Below are 19,336 nucleotides of genomic sequence, written 5' to 3' on the forward strand. Positions count from 1 at the left end.
ATCTGGGTCAGCGGTGGGGGACCCAACCCAAGACCCTTGTAGTCCAAACAGCTAGATGAGGAGCCTTTGAGAAATAAGAGCACATGTTTTTCCATTCAGTTCTGCCTTTTTTCTCCAAAAAATAGAGCTCTTTATTTAAAACAGGATACCAACAAGCATTAAGACATTATTTAAATATGATATAAACATAGAAAATTAGAAATAAATACAAAAATCTAAGAATAATACATAAGCTCAGTACAGGTGACCCTTGAACAACACGAGTTTGAACGGCACGGGTCCATTTACACAGGTGTTTTTTTTTTCCAATAAATACAATTGTTGAGTCCACAAAACACAGAATTTGTTCTTGTATTATTATTTATTGCATTGCCACAGTAAACCTACTTTTGCCCACCCCTGTATATAATTGGCCCTCCGTATCCCTGGGTTTTGCATCCACAGATTCAACCAAACGTGAATGGAAAACAGTATTTTTGATCCATGGTTGGGAATTCACGGATGCGGGGGGCCGACTATATGCACTGTTCTACACCACTTATTATAAGGGGTTAGAACATGTGTGGATTTTGGTATCTGTGTGGGGGGGTGGGTGTCCTGGAACCAATCCCCCATGGATTCTGAGGTCTGACTGAAGTTTTGGGGAGATTCAAAAGTTGCGTGTGAATTTTCAACTGTGCAGGATGGGTCAGCACCCCTCATTCCTTCCAGAGCCAAGGCCGGTGTGGCTCAGTGGTTGAATGTCAACCTATGAACCAGGAGGTCACAGTTGATTCCTGGTCAGGGCACATGCCAGGTTGCAAGCTCGATCCCCAGTAGGGGGCGTGCAGGAGGCAGCCAATCAATGATTCTCTCTCATCATTGATGTTACTCTCTCCCTCCCTCTTCCTTCCTCTCTGAAATCAATAAAAAAAATATATTTTTAAAAATGAATTACATGGTCAACACATAATTTTAAAAAAAGTCAACTGTGCTCTGAAGAATGATAATGCTGCTTGAACCCGAGGCATCAGGCGTTCTTTGCCTGCTGGCCCTTGAGTGTGCCCTGGACTGTGTATGTGAAAGGGCTTTGCAAACAGTGAAGTGCTGAGTACACCTGCCAGGTTACTACATTGTTTGTCATGCTCTTTCCTGATGTTTCCCACAGTTTTTAATGATTTGATGACTAAAAGGAGCTGAAATTTAGAATTAAGAAAAAGCTCAGCTTATCTCTGAAATTAAACTTCGGAAAAGAAATGCTTAAAAACCAAGGTTTAATAATAGAGAGAAAGTGATTCCTACACCAGAGTGATCATAGCTCTTTGTTTTTCAAAAAAACACAACACTTGATGAAGTTTGCCTTCATGAAGCGGCTCCGCTGGGTTGGAAGAACAACAGAATTGATCAGAGATTAATCATGGCGGTGGAGTAAGTGGAACAAACTGGAAATATAACTAAACTACAGAAAAACCACCCTGAAAAATCAACTGAAGACGAGCTGGAGAAAAACCCTGATAAGCAAGGACGGAAAGTGGATACCACCTAGAGACAGACAGGAGGGGCGGAGAAGCGAGAGAGCTGGCCGGGCGCCCACAGACAGCAGCTGAAGTTCCGGGGAGATGTCTCAGCTCTGGGGGTTCCCACTGAGAACTCTGGGGTCTAAACCCCGAGCTGGCTCCCCAGCCCAGAGTACCAGAACTGAGAAAGGTGCCCACATAACATCTGGCTGTGAAAAGCTGCAGGGTTGCTGTCTGCCAGCCAGAGAGGCTGGAAATGCAGGCACCCTCTTAAGACTCTGAGAATAACAATCAGACTGCAGACAGAGGTGGATGTCCAGAGGCTTTGAGTCTTTGCCTGATCTCCTTCGGGGCCGCGGCTAGGAAAAGCAGACCCTGGTGCACATCTCGGTCCTTTCCAAAGGCACCCAGCCCAGCAGAGGGAGCCACAGGCTGTGGATTGCTGATAGCGCCGAACAGGGGACTCAGGGCCAGTCACAAACAGCGTCTGACATTGTCCTGCACTAGAGGTTGGGAGTCATAGCAGATCTACCTAATACACAGACACAAACCCAAACAGGCAGCCAAAATGGGGAGACAAAAAATCAACCCGCAAATGAAAGAACAAGAGCATTCTCCAGAAGAGCTAAACGAAATGGAGATAAGAAATTTATCAGCTATAGAGCTTACAATAATGATGGCAAAGATGCTCAAAAGCATGAGAAAAGATATGGTAACTACGAAAAAAGACCAGTCGGAAGTAAAGAATGACAGAGCACTAATAAAGAACACACTGGAAGGAACACACAGCAGCTTAGGGGAAGCCTGGGATCGGATCAGTGAATCAGAAAGAACGTCAGCCTTAGTCTGGGCATTTGCCTGGGAACTGGCCCTGAGTCCAGCCTCGCCCAGCAACAAGGCTTCAGTTTATTCTCCCCCTCCCGCCCCCATGCTCAGCGAGGTGGACAACTTCCACCCCACAGAAATGCACACACATGTGCACGCGTGTGTGTATGTGTGTGAGTCCCAGCAGTGAAGGCCTCCTGCCAGCTTCATGCCCATTGGAAATTCTTGCTGTGACCTCAGCACTTTGCTGACATGGCCAAGATAACAGGGGTTGGACCAGCTGGCCACAGACCAAAGATCTCACCCTTAGGGACAAACACAGGAAGTCAACATTTCAGCTTCTTCTAACAAGATCTTGTTCCCTCTGGGTGAATACACTGCGATGCTCATCCATATACTGATGGGTGTAGGTGAACACCCACCACTACCAGTAACAACCTGTTTCCAGAAGGTTCTCCATAACGAGAAGGAAGATGGGACTTCTTATAACCACAACGGTCAACCAAAGTGCTGTCTGCAACAGGGATCACAGCCCCCAAGGCCAACTCCCTGCCAGGTTGCTATCCCACCCCAACAAATCAGACCTCCCTGGAAGATGGACCATTTGGTTTTTTACTGGGAAAAGGGAGGTCCCCCTTGGCTGGGTTCTGGCTTCTGAGAACTCCATTCCTTGACCAGGAGGTGGAGACAGCGAAGGTGGAAGACATGAGGTAGATGGGAGGTTAGACAAGCTAAGAGGTGAATGCTTCCAGGTGCTCCGAGTCCAAGGGTCACAGGTGGGAGATGCCCAGAGGTCTCCTCAGAGCCTGGGCCGATGGAGAATCCTACCAGCCACCGAGAAGGGAGAGCAGACCGTGTCGCACACCTCTCTCTCAGGACCCGCCCCATGCCCCAGGTGGGAGTTGTAGATGAGGAAATCCAGGAAAAAGAGAGTGGCTTACTCAAGGTCACGCAACCAGGAAGTGGAAGAACCGGGTTTTGGACCCTGGTCTACCTGAGAGTAAAACTGTGCAATTCCACGGCTGGAGACTGGGATTTGAATGACGGCCGCCCTTTCCCTTCCCCTCCAACACCCTCTGCCAACCAGATTTTTCCACGGATCCGCCCTAGGGGACTCATGCGTCAGGAGGCCACGCCTCGGGGAGGAGGCTGCCAGAGAAAGGCAGGAGGCTCTGATACAGCTGTGCCTCCGAATGTCCTCTCCCCACCCCGGTGGCCCTGGTGGTGTCAGCCCTAGATGCCCACTCTGACCTGGTCTCACCTGTTTCGTGTTGTCCAGGGACAGTGGGGTGACCTGACCTCAGCCCATCCTTTTCTCTAGTCCTCTTGTGGCTCAGCCCAGGGCTGCTGGGCCACAGGATGGGTGGCTTCTTGCTGCTCAACCCGACCAACAGGCAGCCTCTAGCTGCGGTTCTGGAAGCGCTGCAAGAACAATGGCTGCCCCAGGACAATGCTCCCAGGCTCTCAAGTCTCTGTGGTGTCTTGGGCCCTTGGGAAGCTCAGTAGCACCGGATTCGGCAGGAAGCTGGGGGACAGCTCACCGGGCCATGTAATGTCCCAGCATCCTACTCCTGGCTCCGGTCCTCTGGAGGCTGTTGGTCCCCCAGCTTCCAGCACCACTGTCCTCAATTTCTGATTCCCCTCCATCCTCTTCCTCCTCCTCCTCCTCGTCCCCCTCCTCCTCGGCATTGCTGTCCCAGAAGGTCAGTGTCCGAAGAGAAACTGGAGGCTCCCCGGGGACCAGATCCAGCCTCGACGTGGAGGAGCCCCAGTTGGCCCAGGAGATGCTGCTTCCCTGGAGCTCTTCCAGGGAACCCAAGTCCTTGGAGAATTCGGGGACTGGGAGAGGCTCCGGACACCTGTTCCTACCCAGCCCTCTGCCTGGCCCCTTCTTGGCCGAATAGCCAGAGGACCCAGCCTCCTCCAAGAGGGAGGAGCTGTCAGTGCTGGCCCAGCTTCTGTCTGAAGAATCGCAAGCAGGACAGCCTTCGACCTGGACCCCTGCCTCCGAGTGCCCCGGGGTCTGGTGCTCCTGCTCCCGGAAGCCAGGGGGCACAATGTAGGCCTGGACGATGACATTGTCGTCTGCGTCCTCCTCCTCGTCGTCCTCCTTGGCACTGTCCTTCTCTGATCCGGCCTGAATGGTGGCTGGGGCTCTGACTCTAGGGGTCAGTCTGACCCTTCTGGTCAGTTCCTTTTGGGGACAGAGGGTCAAGTCCTCCAGAGACTCTGGGCCACTGGGCTGAAAGGTTGCCACGGGGTATCTGTGTCCAGAAAAGTCCTGATTTGGGGGAGGGGAGACAAGAGCAGAAGGTCAGGCTTTCCCGAAGCATGACTGTTCTAATCGGGATTCCCCTGGAAACAGGCCCTGAGACAAGGTTGCACACGGACATCGTTTCTCCAGGAAGTGATCCCAGGAAAGGCCAACAGGGAGTGAGCAAATTAGACGGGGTGGGGGAGCTGCCACTAAGATGGTGTCATCAGGCAAGTGACAGCTAAGGCAGCTGGAGCTTAACCCTGCTGGGGACTCGGGCAGCCAGTGCAGTGCCATGAGGTGAGGGTGGGAGGGGTGGAGGCAGTGCCACCTCCCTGGCACTGGCAGCCTGCCACGTGCATGGGCAGAGTAGACACCAGAGGCTAGAGACAGCCCCCAGGATGCAGGTGCTAGCTGCTGGAAAGAACTTTAGAAATGCTTCCTCCCTGCTCTGGCCGGCATTGCTCAATGGTTAGACTAAGCATTGGCTTGCACACCGGAGAGTCTCAGGTTCGATTCCTGGTGAGGGCATGTACCTGGGTTGCAGGTTTGATCCTCACCCCTGGTCAGGGCACATGTGGGAGGCAACCAATTGATGTGTCTCTCTCACATCGATGTTTCTCTCTCTCTCTCTCTCTTTTCCTACTCCCTCTCTTCCACTCTCTCTAAAAATCAATGGGAAAATATCCTTACTCCTCAGGTGAGGATTAAAAAAATACTCTCTCCCACATGGCAAGGACACTCAGAATTCATCCTCAAAGCCCCCACCCAGCCCAGTGCCCACTGAGCCTCACCTATGGCCCAGCTTCCCGCATGAGTCCGACCCACCTGACCTCACCAGGCTTCCCCTGCCTCAGTGGGCCTCCACATGCTAAGGGAGTGAGCCAGGAGACAGTGAGGGAACTCCAGGGTCGGCCTGGACCAGCCTCACCTGGGGTAGATTGTGAATTGAGTGTTGGGACCCTTCTAAGTCTTCCCCTTTTGGCACCTTTTCCTCCCCTCCCTTTTTGGGCATCTATCCTGAGTCCCAAGGCTGGGGTTTCTGCTCTCGGCACCTGACAAATCCTGAGCAGAGATGAAATTATTTAGCTAACGAGGACTTAAGGCACTTCTCCCTCCCAGGTATGTGAATTTGGTGCCAAAGGAATGAATTACTAATAGCGAAAATTTAGATACAAGGAAAGGAGATGTTCTGCAGTCTGGGCCACCTTGCTAATCTGTCTGAACGACACTAAGTCTAGCCCCACTCCCTTGCTCTGGCGCACAGCCCCAGATTTGCCCTACCAGAGCCTGTGGCATCTTTGCCCGCTGAAACCAGGGGTTCCCTGTGAAGCTCCTCCAGATCACACAGCCCATGGCAATAACCAACAGCAGCAGCAGCAGAACTGGTAGTAGCACCAGGAATGCCCAGTGGACTCCTAGGAAAAATAATAAGGATGAAGCAGCAACAACAGCTCCGGTTTACCGACTGCATCCGTCCTGGGGGCTTCACATACACACACAATCCTATTTATTTATTTTTTCACACCTCATCCTAGTCTCAGTCCTCATAAGAATAAACCCATGCTCCAGATTGCAGAAACCAAGATTCAGAGAGGTTAGGGAAGCTGCCCGAAGACACACAGTGAGTGTGGTAGAGCTGGGGTTTTCATCGAGGTGAGCCTGTCTCTAGACACATGCTCCTAACCACCACATTATGAAGCTCCTGACGCTCAGGGAAAGTCCTCGATGCTGTACCACTGTGCACCCACCTGGGGTCCCCAGGGAGAAGCAGGTGGGCTTGGAGAACTCGCTGTATTTAGGGTCACCGAAGGTGTAGATGGTTCTGGCGCTGAGGCAGTGGTATCCACTGGCACCCGCCTGGAGGGAGATCTGGACTGGCTGGCCATGGGGAGTGACTGGAAATCGGGTCTGTTTGGAGAAAGAAGCAGAGGTGAGCAGACCTGTTGTGGGAACCGGCTCTGCACAGCCAGGATGGGGTGGGGTTGGCAGCTGTGATCCTGCAACTTATTTTCCTGCAATCAAGTTCAAGTGTTCCAGAAGCACTTCCCAGCACTATCTGGCTTCTTTTCTGCTGAGTTTTGAGGTAGAGATGGTCTGGGTTCAAAAGCATCCCTGTCATTCAGGGTCACTCCCTGCCCCCTGCCCCCTGCCATTCAGGGTCACTCCCTGCCCCCTGCCCCCTGCCATTCAGGGTCACTCCCTGCCCCCTGCCCCCTGCCATTCAGGGTCACTCCCTGCCCCCTACCCCCTGCCATTCAGGGTCACTCCTTGCCCCCTGCCCAGGGCCTGCTGGTCTTCACTTTGAGGGGCATATCCCTCAGACTTCCTGCCCCAAGGGCATCCCAACTTATTTGGGGGGCATCACGGACACAGAAAACTCTTGGGCACCCATCCAATGCAGTAGTCACTGGCCACATGTGGCTCCTGAGCACCTGAAGTGTGGCCAGTCCAAACTGGGATGGGCTCTGAGTATAAAATACACATTGGTTTTCCAAGACTAAGGGAAGAAGAATGTCAAATATCTCAATAACTTTTACATTAATTACATGTTGAAACAATAACATTCTATTGGATGAAATAAAGTCTATTATGAAAATTAAATTCACCTGTTTCGTTTTATTTAATTTAACAAGGAACATTTAAAATTACATATCAGGCTTGCATTACATTTCTTTTCTTTTAAAAAATATTTGTACTGATTTTTGAGATAGGGGAGAGGGAGAGGAAGAGAGAGAGAAAGGGGGTGGAGGGAACATCAATGCAAGAATGGAACATCTATGGGCTGCCTCCTACACCCCCTCTACCAGGGATAGAGCCCATAATCCAGACATGTGTCCCGACAGGAATTGAACCGGCAACCTTTTGGTGCACGAAATGATGCCCAACCAACTGAGCCACACCGGCCAGGGCTGCATTACATTTCTGTTGGAGAGTACTGGTCTAGAGTATTTGTAAGGTTCTTGAAGGCATGGACCACATCAGATGGTGTACATCCTGAGAACCAGAGGACGCAGGCGGTCAGGAGTGTGAGTGCTGGTTCAGTGAAAGAAAAAATGATGGGGTCCGTCAACTGTACAGCCTGTGGGCAGACCTGGCTGCCAGCTTTTTAAAAAGTTATACTGGAAAACACCTAAGCCTGTGCATTTACATGTTGTCTCTGGTTCCTTTTGTGTTACAGATGCAGAGCTAAATAGCTGTGACCGACTATAGCAGCGGTCGCCAACTGGTGGTCCGCGAGGCGCGAGAGGTTGGCGACTGCTGGACTACAGGGTCTGCAAAGCCACAAATATTTACATCTGGCCCTTTACAGAAAAAGTTTGCCAACCCTGCCATAAATAAATACAGACAGACAGACAGATACACATGCACCCACAGAAAACAAGTCTGAAACTGGATAGATACCAAAGACGTACTTGTGGTCATCTCTGATACTTTTGGTTTTCCCCGTAGAGCTCATGTGTATTTTTTGATTTTTCTATAATGAATCCAGTGGCTTGGCAAGCAGGCCTCCTGTAGCTCACCATGGTTCAATCAGATTTTATTGTAAAAAAACAAAACACAAAAAAAACCCCAACACGTTTCATAATTTAAACAATATATTAGTTAGAAAATGGCTGTGCTGTTACCACCTATAAGGCACAGGGACAGGATGCCCTATACTTGGCCTCTTAGGTGGAGAAGGGCAGGGATATGCCAACGTGAAGGGTATGCAGGAAGGCTTCCTGGAAGAGGCGTGCAGGTAGTAGGCTGGGAGGGTGAGGAGCACCGAGGTTTGGTAGGGCCGTGGAGGAAGGGGGCACAAGTAAGGGGGCAGGAAAGGGGCTTCCCACCTTGTTCCCAGTCCCCTCCTTCCAGAAATCCACCTCATACTTCAGATCCGATGGGGGCATGCAGGGGGGCAGCTGGTAGGTAGCATTGACCTTCAGGACCTCCTCTGTCTGAGTGACTACCAGGATGGGTGGGGCTGGCTCCACTGCAGAAACAGAACGGGACTTGTCAGTACGCTCTGGGGCCACGGTGCGCCCACTGCCCCGCCTCCAGGCGAGCCTGCTCCTCGCCCAGCCCGGAGAGCTGTCCTGGAAAGGGGAACCGGGCATTGGTGTTTGTCACACACCTTCTGTGCATCAGGAGCCTCCCAGCCATTTTATTTAAGCCCTGCAGTGTCCCTGGAGGGGATATCTCTAGTCCCATTTTAAAGAAGGGCAAACTGAGGCTTAGAGAGGTGAAATGACCAGGCCAAGCTCATAGTTAACCTGCCTTTATTCACGTTGTCCCTTGTACCTTCACATACCACTGGCCTGCCAGAATCCTGCCCTTATGTATCAGTTTTCTATGGCTGCTCTAACACATCACCACAAACTTAGTGGCTTAAAGCAACCCACATCTATTATCTCACAGTGCTGCAGGTCAGAGTCCAGGGCACAGTGACTAAGTATTACACTCTGGGCAAGGAGCTGAGGCATCCATGGATCCTGACCTGCAGGAACGGAAAGAAATTAGGGGGAGCCCTAGCCGGTTTGGCTCAGTGGATAGAGCGTCGGCCTGCGAACTGAAAGGTCCCGGGTTTGATTCCAGTCAAGGGCACATGCCTGGGTTGTGGGCTCGATCCCCAGTGGGGGACTTGCAGGAGGCAGCCGATCCATGATTCTCTCTCATCATGGATGTTTCTATCTCTCTCTCCCTCTTCCTTCCTCTCTGAAACCAATAAAAATATATTTAAAAAAAGAAAAGAAATTAGGGGGAAATGAAATATGAAAACTACCAAAACTTAAGAGAGAAAGTGACCAGGGCCACAGTAGAGGGCAGAAAAAGGCAGGAAGGGTCATTCAGGCTTAGGGTGTGCTGCAGGAAAATCAGGGGGGCTTCAGGGAGGAGGCGGCAAAAAAAGTAACTAAAAAAAAAAAAGGCAATCTCCTCTCTGAATCGCTCCCTCCATTTCTATCTATCCAACCATTCAGTGGTTCATCCATCGTTCTTCTAGCAGGACAGCCCCTGTTCCTGCCTCCCATCTTTCCTTCCCAGACAACATTCCTTCCTTCCTTTCCATCCTTTCTAGCCAGTCAGCCTACTTTTCTACTCACCCATCCACCCTTCTTTCCATATATCTTTCCTTCTTTATTTTCCTTCATTTGTTTGTTCATTTCTCTTCTCCCTCCCCTTCCTTCCAGCCCTCCCTACCCAGCCAGCCTTGCTTCTGTAACCACTGATCCACCCATCCGCCCCTCTCTAACCACTGATCCACCCATCCGCCTTTCCTTCTTGTCCTCCCTCTCCCCATCCACACTTGCTTCCTTCTGGTATAATAAATGCCTGTACGGTTCATAATCAAGGCTGTGCTCGATAGAAGATCATAAATATCATAGTAGGAGGTACTAGCTGAACTGTGGTGGTGTGGCACTCCCCTAACTCCCTGCCACGAAATCAGGCTGCTTGGACCCGGGCCGTGGCCAGGGCGCTGCCCGACAGGGCATGCTCTTTGCTTCGGGGAAGTGGGAGACAGACGGTTGCATAACCGTGCCACTGAGGCAAGTTCTTGGACAGAGAACCTCCCACTCAGTCCCTTACCCACAGACCTACCTTCAAAAAGGTACTCCAGGTACTTGGACTCCACCCAGAGGGACCTGGTGCTGGGAGAAACCACCTGCACGCGGCCCTTGAACTTGTTGAACAGGTCCTGCTTCTCCAGGCACATCAGAGAACATGTCAGCTCTTTGGTTCTTGCACACTTCCTCACTTTTCGCCACTGTTTGGGGGTTGCTGGAAAGCTGAGAGAGAAACAGAGGAGCATTGGGCCATGGACTTGGCTTCCTGGGACATGGGGACTTACAGAACAAGGGATCACTCATCTTTCACCGGTGCATCCACCCATCTGTCCTCCGTCCGTCCATCTCTCCAGCTCAGACTCTGGAGAGACACACGTGGGTGGGAACTGTGGCTCCGGCCCTCACCAGCTCTGGGACCCTATGCAGGTAACAGCCCTGAGCCCCAGGCTCCTCCCCTGTCCTGTGTCATGGTGGCTGCTATTGCTAGTACTAGCAACAATTTTCCACATGTTTATTCGTTCGGGCACTTATGGACCGACCACCTGCTGTGTGCCAGGCACCCGGCTGGGGGCTGTGTGGATGTCAGAGGGGGACACGCAGGCCCACGACTCCGACCTCCTGAGAACGCTGAGGTCCACAGAAGAGACTTGAGCTCTGGGCATTCTTCCTGGGGAACGAGCAAATGCACAACAGACAAGGCCCTCAGGAACTCACACACTACGGGAGGAGATGAGAGATCCCCAGCACATTAACCAGATAAATCCTGGTAAAGGCAGTGACAACAGGGTCATGTGGGAGTGGCTGCTCTCTACAGGTGGCTCAGGACAGTGGAGGCCACAGCAACAGGAAGCGTCAGGTGAAGGCCTGGGGGAAGGATCAGCAAAAGCAAAAGCCCTGCGATGGGCAGGATCCAGACGAGAGCCAGGAGGCCAGTGTGGCCGAAGCCCAGGGGACCAGGGAGGAGGAAGTTGTGCACAGACTGGGGATGAGGGTGGAGACGGGCCTGGGCAGAGCAGGTGGCCTCACCGTCTTGGTAAGGAGTCTGGATTTTATTCCAAGTGTGATCGAAAGCCACGGGAAGGTTCTGAATAGGGGACTGATCTAATTTATGTTTTCAGAAGATTACTGGGAAACCAGCGAGGAGAATGCAGCCATGATCCGAGAGATCACTGAATGGTGGTACACTTGGTGAGAAGGGGTTGAATTCAGGATATATTTTGGAGCAAAAATAGACAAACTACAGGAAGAAACAGAAAACCCATAATTATAGTGAGAAAATTTTTTTAATACAAATGACTAAGTAATTAACAATTAAACAAAGATAAATAATGAAAAAATATAAAAAATAAACAATTATCGAAGTTGGTCTAATGAACATATATAGAACAAACTGGTTAAGCCAGACCGTTGAAGCCCTAACCCCCAACGTGCCTGTATAGTAGTCCTCCCTTATCTGAGGGGGATATGTTCCAAGACACCCAGTAGATGCCTGAAACTGCTGATAGTATCAAACCCTATATTTATATGTCTCTTTTCCTACACATACATATCTTTGATAAAGTTTAATTTACAAATTAGGAACAGTAAGAGAGGAACAATAACTAATAATAAAGTAAGACAACTATAACACTACATGATAATAAAAGTTATGTGAATGTGGTCTCTCTAGCTCTGATAACCAAACTGATCATCGTGACGGCCACTAAGTGATTAACAGGTGGGTAGCGTATACAGCATGGATATGCTGGATCAGGGGGTGATGCATATCCCGGAATGAAGCGTGATGGTGCCAGATTTCATCAAGCTACTCAGAGTGGTGTGCCATGTAACACTTAGGAATTGTTTATTTTTGGAATTTTCCATTTAATATTTTTGAACCATGGTTGACTTTGGGTAACTGAAACCACCAGAAAGCCAAACCACGAATAAGTTGAGACTACTGTATTTGGAGACAGGCCCTTTAAAGATGTTATTCGTGTTAAATATGGTCATAAGGCTGGGCTCCTAAACCAGTAAGACTGGTATTCTTAAAAGAAGAGGAAGGGACATCAGGGATGCTTACACACAGAGAAAAGGCCAGGTGAGGAGGTGGCCATCTGCAAGCCAAGGAGAGAGGCCTCAGGAGAAAGCAAACACACCAACATCTGGATCTTGGACTGCCAGCCTCCAGAACGGTGAGACACGAATTTCCGTTGTTTAAGCCTCGCCCCCACCCCAGTTTATGATATTTTGTTATGGCAGCCCTAGCAAGCTAAGTTAAACACACTCAGATTTCGGTACCATGGTGGGGTGCTAATGTAACAAATATTGAAAAATGTGGAAGTGGTTTTGCAACTGGGTCACGGGTAGAGGCTGGAAGAGTTTTGAGGTGCATGTTGGAAAAAGTCAAGACTGCCTGGAAAAGACTGTTGGTAGGAATATGGATGTTCCAGGTGATTCCGGGGAGATCTCAGGTGGGAAGGAGGGATGTCTTATTGGAAACTGAAGGAAAGGTGATCCTTGGTATAAAGAGGCAAAGAGTTGCAGAACCACAGGACTATCATCCACCTATGAAAGTTACGAAAAATTCCATAATGTCAGTATTCAGCCTGGGTTTAGATTTCACCACTGTCCCTTCCATGTCTTTTTATAAATAACTAGTTTGGATCAAAATCCCGTAGAAATCCCCATGTAGAAAAAAAAAAAAAAAGAAGAAGAAGAAGCAAAGAGCATGGTTGAATCTCGTTCTAGTGCTTTTCGGAAAGTAGAAGCTAGAAGTGATGAACTTGGGTGTTTAGCTGAGGAGATTTCAATGGAAAGTGTTAAAGATGTAACCTGGTTTCTCCTTTCTGCTTGTAGTAAAATGAGGAGGGAGAAGAGCAATAAATGGAAGGAACTGTTAAAAATGGAAGATTTGAAAAATTCTCAGCTTATGCATATTGCAGGAAGCGAGAAAGCACATTCTGGAGAGAATACCAAGGGTGTGGCTAAAAATCTTTTGATAAAGAAAGCTTGGTTGTGACTGATTTCAGGTTTTAGGTTAGGAATTGTGCAAATGAGCCTGGAACATCTTGTCATAACAATTAAAGGTATCAAAGGCGACTGGAGTCAAGTTCAAAGAACTCGGGAGCCAACTTGAAGAGCCTTTTGCTGGCCAAGCTTCACTGAGTAGAATAAGTTGAAACCATCGGGCATGTTCAAATACTTGAGTTCATAACAATAATAAAAAGGAAAATGAGTCAATCACTATTTGGGAGGTGACAGAGAACCAAATCATTATCTTGAAAACTGGTAAATAAAAGGGAAAAAAAAATCAAGCATGGATCCTGTCTTGCCTATTTGAAAAGTACCTCTGAAGATCAAATACTATAAAGAAAGCATAAAATAATTCCCACTACAAAATAAAAAATGATACAATTAGAATAGTACCATTGTGCAATTCTCACAGGTATTTAAACAGTGCAAATGAGAAGGCAAATATTGCAAAGGTCCAGAGGGTGGCCTCGGAGCTCTTTAATCCATTTATCCCAGCCCCACTCTTTTTTTTTTTTTAAGATTATTTTTTAAATATATTTTATTGATTTTTTTACAGAGAGGAAGGGAGAGGAATAGAGAGTTAGAAACATCGATGAAAGAGAAACATCAATCAGCTGCCTCCTGCACACCCTCTACTTGGGATGTGCCCGCAACCAAGGTACATGCCCTTGACCAGAATCGAACCTGGGACCCTTCAGTCCGCAGGCTGACGCTCTATCCACTGAGCCAAACTGGTTAGGGCCCAGCCCCACTCTTTCCAGCCGTGTGACCCTGAGCAAAAGGCACTGGCGGTGCCTCAGTTTCCTCAACTGCAGAGTGGAGCCCCTGCCTCCTTCCTCAAAGGACCGTGGGAGATTGAATACGTTTAATGCATTGTCTCAGTGCTGACCTAACAGCACACACACAGCACGTGTTAGGTGCTCTCTGCCTCCTGACACAGCTCTACACAGGTCCTTCTTTTGAAAGCTCTCTTGCAGCCTGTCCTCCGAGCCAGGCCCCCGTCACTCACATCTGGGTACTATGATGGGTAGAGGGATGGTGATGGAATAGGAAGAGCACCAACTCTGGGGTCAGACAGACTGGGGATCTGCTTCTGGCTCCATCGCCAGCTTCCTCGGGCAAATCCTGGCAGCTCTCCGAGCTGTTTCCTCACCTCTACAATGGGGAAGCGCAGCGCCTGCCTGGTGATACTGGGAGGAGAGTGAAACACTCATGCGAGGCTCAGCCCGGGCGGACGGGGTCCTGAGTCCAGGGCAGCTTGCTCCCCTTCCTGCGTCCTCCTCCTCACCAATTCTAGATCAAGCCTCCTGAGCGTGTGCTTTTATCCGCTTACTCTCCCACTAGAGACCCTCCCATGATTCCCGTCTGTGTGCAAAGACGGTGAAGCCGTTGGCATTTTCAGTTACCTCTGGGTGGGTAGAGGCTGCCTGGCCTGCCAAGTTGGGAAGGACGCTGGCGAGGAGGCTCTGTGCAGGTTCCCTGGGGAAAAGGGTCATCACCTAGTGATGCCCAGCACAGGCTCCGCAGGAGACCCCCTTGCCCTCCCTCATCTGCTCGAACAACTCGAAGCCCTGAATCCAGGCCCCCAGGAATTCAGTCGCTGGCCCTCACCGCTCCACCCAAGCCCTGCTCTTTTCTCAAAGATCTACCCTCACCCCTGGCAGGCCTATCACCTGTGCACTGTTCTCCACTCAGCACCATTCCCACCTCCAGACCTTTATCCAGCGCCCTCTCCAAGTACCTGCCACATGCCATCTCCCCAGGGACCCAGAGAGCCGGCAAATGCTGCCCCCACGGAAAGCAGCTTCCCCAAGAAGCCCCTCCCACCCCTGCCACCCCCTCAGCCTCCCACCCACCAGCCTGGAGGCTCCCCTTTACCTCTGATAGGCCACACGGTAGGTCACGTTCTGGGGGTTGCCAGGCCCTGGCAGCCAAGTCAAGTACACACTGAAGTTCCGGGAGAGCAGCGTCACGTTCTGGGGAGGGGCCAGATGGGGCCTCCCTGTGGGGGAGAAAGAGGCCATGAAGCCCGGAGCTCCTGGCTCATCTTGGCTTGGGCCTTTCGGAGCTGAAGAGTGGCATGGCAGGCAGTTTAGGAACCAGGGGCCTCTGGGTGGCTGAGGCGTGGGGGCCATGGTGGAGGCTGGGGGTCAGGATCCCTGTGACAGCCACACCGGAGTGGCTGCATTGCAGCCTCGTACCCTCCCCAGGCCTAGCAGCCCACCTGCCCCTGAGAGCAAGCTCCTGCCCACTCTGACACCTGAGGGTCCAGTAGACCACAGAGCAGGACCATCTGGGTCTCCCGGACGACAGGAAGGAACAGCCCCAGGGTCTCAATGAGCCGGTGCTCTGTCCGGTTCCCAGCCACGTCCCCAGAGCCCGCTTGCAATGGTCCCTGCATACGGTAGATGCACAATAAATATCTGAACAAATACTGTGATAACTTGGGTGATTCTGAAGACCTTCTACCTGGTCTCCCTGCTTCGAACCTTGTCTCCACACAACAGCAGAAGTTCAAATGAAAGTCAGATCATGTCACTCTCTGACCCACTCCTCTGCCCCTTGCTTCCTCTTCTCCAGCCACACTGGCCTTTTTGCTGATCCTAAGGAATGCCAGGCACGCTTTGGGAACAGCCATGAACAGCAAGCATTACTGTCTCGGTGACACTTTCCCTGCCCACCTTTACTTCCCCTCCTTCCCACTGCTAACCCTCTTCTGACACATGCATCTGATTACACAACTGCCCAGTTCCATGCCCTTCCCTTGCCTGCAGAATAAAGTCCACAGTCCTTATCATGGTACGTGAGGCCCTGCCCAGTTTGGCCTGGTCTGGCCCTCTAGCCGACCTCTTCCCCACAGGCTCTTAGGCTGCGCCAATCCTCCTTCTTAACCTTCTCCAAAACCACCGAATTCTTTGGGATGTCTCTGAACCCAGGTGTCTTTGACTGCCAGGTATTCAGCATCTAATCTTTTATTTATTTATTTTTGTTAATTCTCACCTGAGGATATTTTTTCCATTGATTTTTTTAGAGAGAGTGGAAGGGAGGGGGAGACAGAGAAAGACAGACAGAGAGAGGGAAACATTGATGTGAGAGAGACACACCGATTGGTTGCCTCCTATACATGCCCCAACCAGGGGCTGGGATGGAACCTAGAACCCAGGTATGGGCCCTTGACCAGGAACCAAACCTGCAACCCTTTGGTGGGCCAATGCTCTAACCACCGAGAACACTGGCCAGGGCCATCATCTCATCTCTGAAAGACTCAAATGTCACTTCCTCCAGGGAGCCTTCCCTGACGTCTCTAAGAAGTAGTGATGCTAGCAGCTAATGTGTATTGTGTCCTAACTCTGTGGCAGGCACTATGTTAACTACATCGCCTGCATTTCCTCTTTCAAACCTCCCCACGCCCCTGGGCATTTGGTACTAATCGTGACCATCACACTGTGGATGAGGAAACTGAGGCCTCTCAGCTAATGAACTGTGGAATCAGAACTCAATTCCAGGCCTAGCCACCTCCGTCTGAGCTCTTGACCACACTGCCCCCTCAGGGGCCTGTTCAGCTTTATTCTTCCAACATCAATGGACCATTATTGGTCAACAATATCTATTGACCACTGTGTGCCAGAGGTTTCGGAGAAGAATACAACTCCATCCCTGCCCTTCAGAAGGCACTCGTGGTCCCATGGAGAATCAGTGCCCTGAAGTGCCACCTGGGCCCCGACAGAAATCCATACAGATTACAGAACAAGTTACAGAACGGCTTTAGGGAGAGACAGGCCAGTTCCACTGATGGCTCTCAGCTGGGCTCCCTGCCCCTGGCCTCTCAGGCCTCAATATGGGTGCCTGTGTCCTCCAGTTGGAGATGGATCACGGGGATGCTGCTGCTGCCACTGCTCCCAGCTTCTGGATTTTCTAGCAGACGACTGGCAGGAGGCCAACGTCTGAGCTTGGCCGCAGTGGAGAAATAGCAGTTGGAGCAGCTGCCCTTTTTTGAGCTTTCAACAGCTGCCAGACACGGGTTTGGCATTTTATACACAAACCCCAATCAATCCTGAGGACAAACCACCCATGGGGTAGGTGTCACTTCCCGTCCGTGGTGTGGGGGGGGCGGGCACTAGGCTGGGAGACAGACGGTGAATCATTCGCTTGAGGCTACACAGCTAGTTCGTGTGGGAGCCAGGATTTGAACCTGGATCTAGCTGAACTTCACCCTAACTCATCACACCACAGTTTGTGTTGCATACATTAAAAATCCCTCGGGAGCCCAGCTGGTGTGGCTCAGTGGTTGAGCATTGACCTATGAACCAGTAGGTCGTGGTTTGATTCCTAGTCAGGGTACATGCCTGAATTTCAGGTGCGATCCCCAGTAGGGGGCATGCAGGAGGCAGCCAATCAATGATTCTCTCTCATCATTGATTTTTTTCTCTCTCTCTCCCTCTCCCAAATCAATCTATACTAATAAAAGAGAAATATGCAAATTGACTGTACTGCCGCAACACCCCATCAGCCAATCAGAAGTGAGTATGCAAATTAACCCAACAAAGATGGTGGGTTAATTTGCATACACAGGTGCAGAGCGGCCGGGCGGGGCGGGGCGGGATGCCTGCTATGAGGGGGAGGGCGGGGGGGGCGGAGGGAGTTACAGGAGCGGCGCTCCAGTCAGGAGCGAGGATTTGCAGGCTCCCAGGTGGCCAGGAGCGAAGCCAGGGGAAGGAAGGCCTATTCTTGCACGAATCTTTGTGCAACAGGCCTCTAGTAAAAATATATTTTAAAAAATAAAATGAATAAAGATCTCTCGGGGAAAGTTCAGTTAGGTCTAGACAAGAAAGGTACTGAGTTTGACAGTGAAACTGGGAGACAGAGGACCCCTCCTCCCCTCCCTTACACTGTCCCCTCATCAGCTGCAAAGATACTCACTGCTGGGAGGCACCAGGGGCTGGGGCATCCCTGAGCTGACCTAAGTAGGTAGACAGCCCTGTGTCAACCACCCAACCCACAGACAGAGCCGACCATGATTGCTTCAGCCTATCTTTCCTGTTCTGTGTCTCACCTCTGCCTTCCTTCTTGGGCAATTCCCTTAATTGCTCTGAGCCCCCGTTTTCTACAACGAAAAAGGGAGAAAATAATATCTACGTAATAAGATGCCTGGGCTGTAAAGCTTAAATAGGATGATGTGGTGCCCAGCACAAAGAAGTTGCTCAATGAAAGTTGTCTCTACATATAATTATTAGATTATGTCCAAGGGCCCGTCTAGGTCTTAAATTGTGAGTCTAATTCTAGGAAGATATTCTGGGGACAATTTCAGGACCATCTCCCTGGACTGGTTGGGACCGGGTGGTTTGGTCCTATCCCCAGGTATTTTGTCCCCAGCCACCTTATTTACCCACCAGTGGTGCTCAGCAAGAAGGTGACTTGACAGAGTAACCTCAGGGCACCGGCCGACCAGGACTTCTCTCCCTCAGGGCGAGGTGGAGCATCTGACACCCCCGCAGAGAGGACTGCGGGGCGGGCAGGCACTTGTCTGACTTGCCCCACTAGGAGGCTCAAGCGCGGTATTAACGCAGCAGGCAGGACCCCGGGGGGAGCCTAACGTGCACTTTAGGAATAAATGCAGCTGTTTCTAACTGTCTCTTTCCCTGTTCCCCTGGAGCTGCGCTGGCATTCGGAAACTGATGGTTTTCTCCTGGAAAGGAACGTCAAAGGCTCCGAAGAGTGGGCAAGGCGACTAGCGCTCCGCTGGCTCGGGCGGCCGCCGGAAGGCTCGGTCCACGCCCATCCCTGCTCGGAGTTCGGGTCCGAGGGTGGACGCGCTTGCCCAGGGCGTCCCGCGGCCCCCCACCCTCCCGCACCCCTACCTTCAGCGGACCGCAGCAGGCACAGGAGCAGGAGGGCCCAGGGCCCGGCCCGGGTCATGTCGCCCCTTCTCCGGCCGCCCCGGAGGGGCCAGGTCCCGCCTCCTGGTTCACCGGCGGGCAGGTGACGCGACTGGCAGCCAATGGGAGGCCGAGCCTAGGGACCGCCCCTTGTGGGCCGGGACTCGGCGGGGGCTTCCCCCGGGGGCGCCCCGTGGCGGAGACTGAGACTCGCGCTCCGGGCTCCCGGCTCTCGGCTCCCCAGCGCGTGCCCTTCGCTTGTTTTGCCCGAGCCCGGGGTGCGGGTGGGGGAACCGTAAATCGGTGTATGCGGGGAGGAAAAAT

General features: G+C 51.2%; 1 protein-coding gene across 1 annotated transcript; it reads right to left on the reverse strand.

Moving 5' to 3' along the window:
• Positions 1 to 3,858: 3,858 nt before the first annotated feature.
• On the reverse strand, positions 3,859 to 19,063 carry IFNLR1 (interferon lambda receptor 1; the record flags this gene model as incomplete). The annotated part of the gene is made up of 7 exons (XM_080654287.1): positions 18,995 to 19,063; positions 15,015 to 15,138; positions 10,156 to 10,343; positions 8,409 to 8,551; positions 6,327 to 6,486; positions 5,860 to 5,993; positions 3,859 to 4,602 (listed from the first exon to the last, which is right to left on the reverse strand). The coding sequence occupies exons 1-7, from the start codon at positions 19,050 to 19,052 to the stop codon at positions 3,859 to 3,861; spliced, it is 1,551 nt and encodes a 516-aa protein (XP_080510413.1). The 5' UTR covers positions 19,053 to 19,063.
• Positions 19,064 to 19,336: the final 273 nt, after the last annotated feature.

The sequence above is a fragment of the Plecotus auritus genome (assembly GCF_963455305.1).
Source record: "Plecotus auritus genome assembly, chromosome: 2".
NCBI lineage: Eukaryota > Metazoa > Chordata > Mammalia > Chiroptera > Vespertilionidae > Plecotus > Plecotus auritus.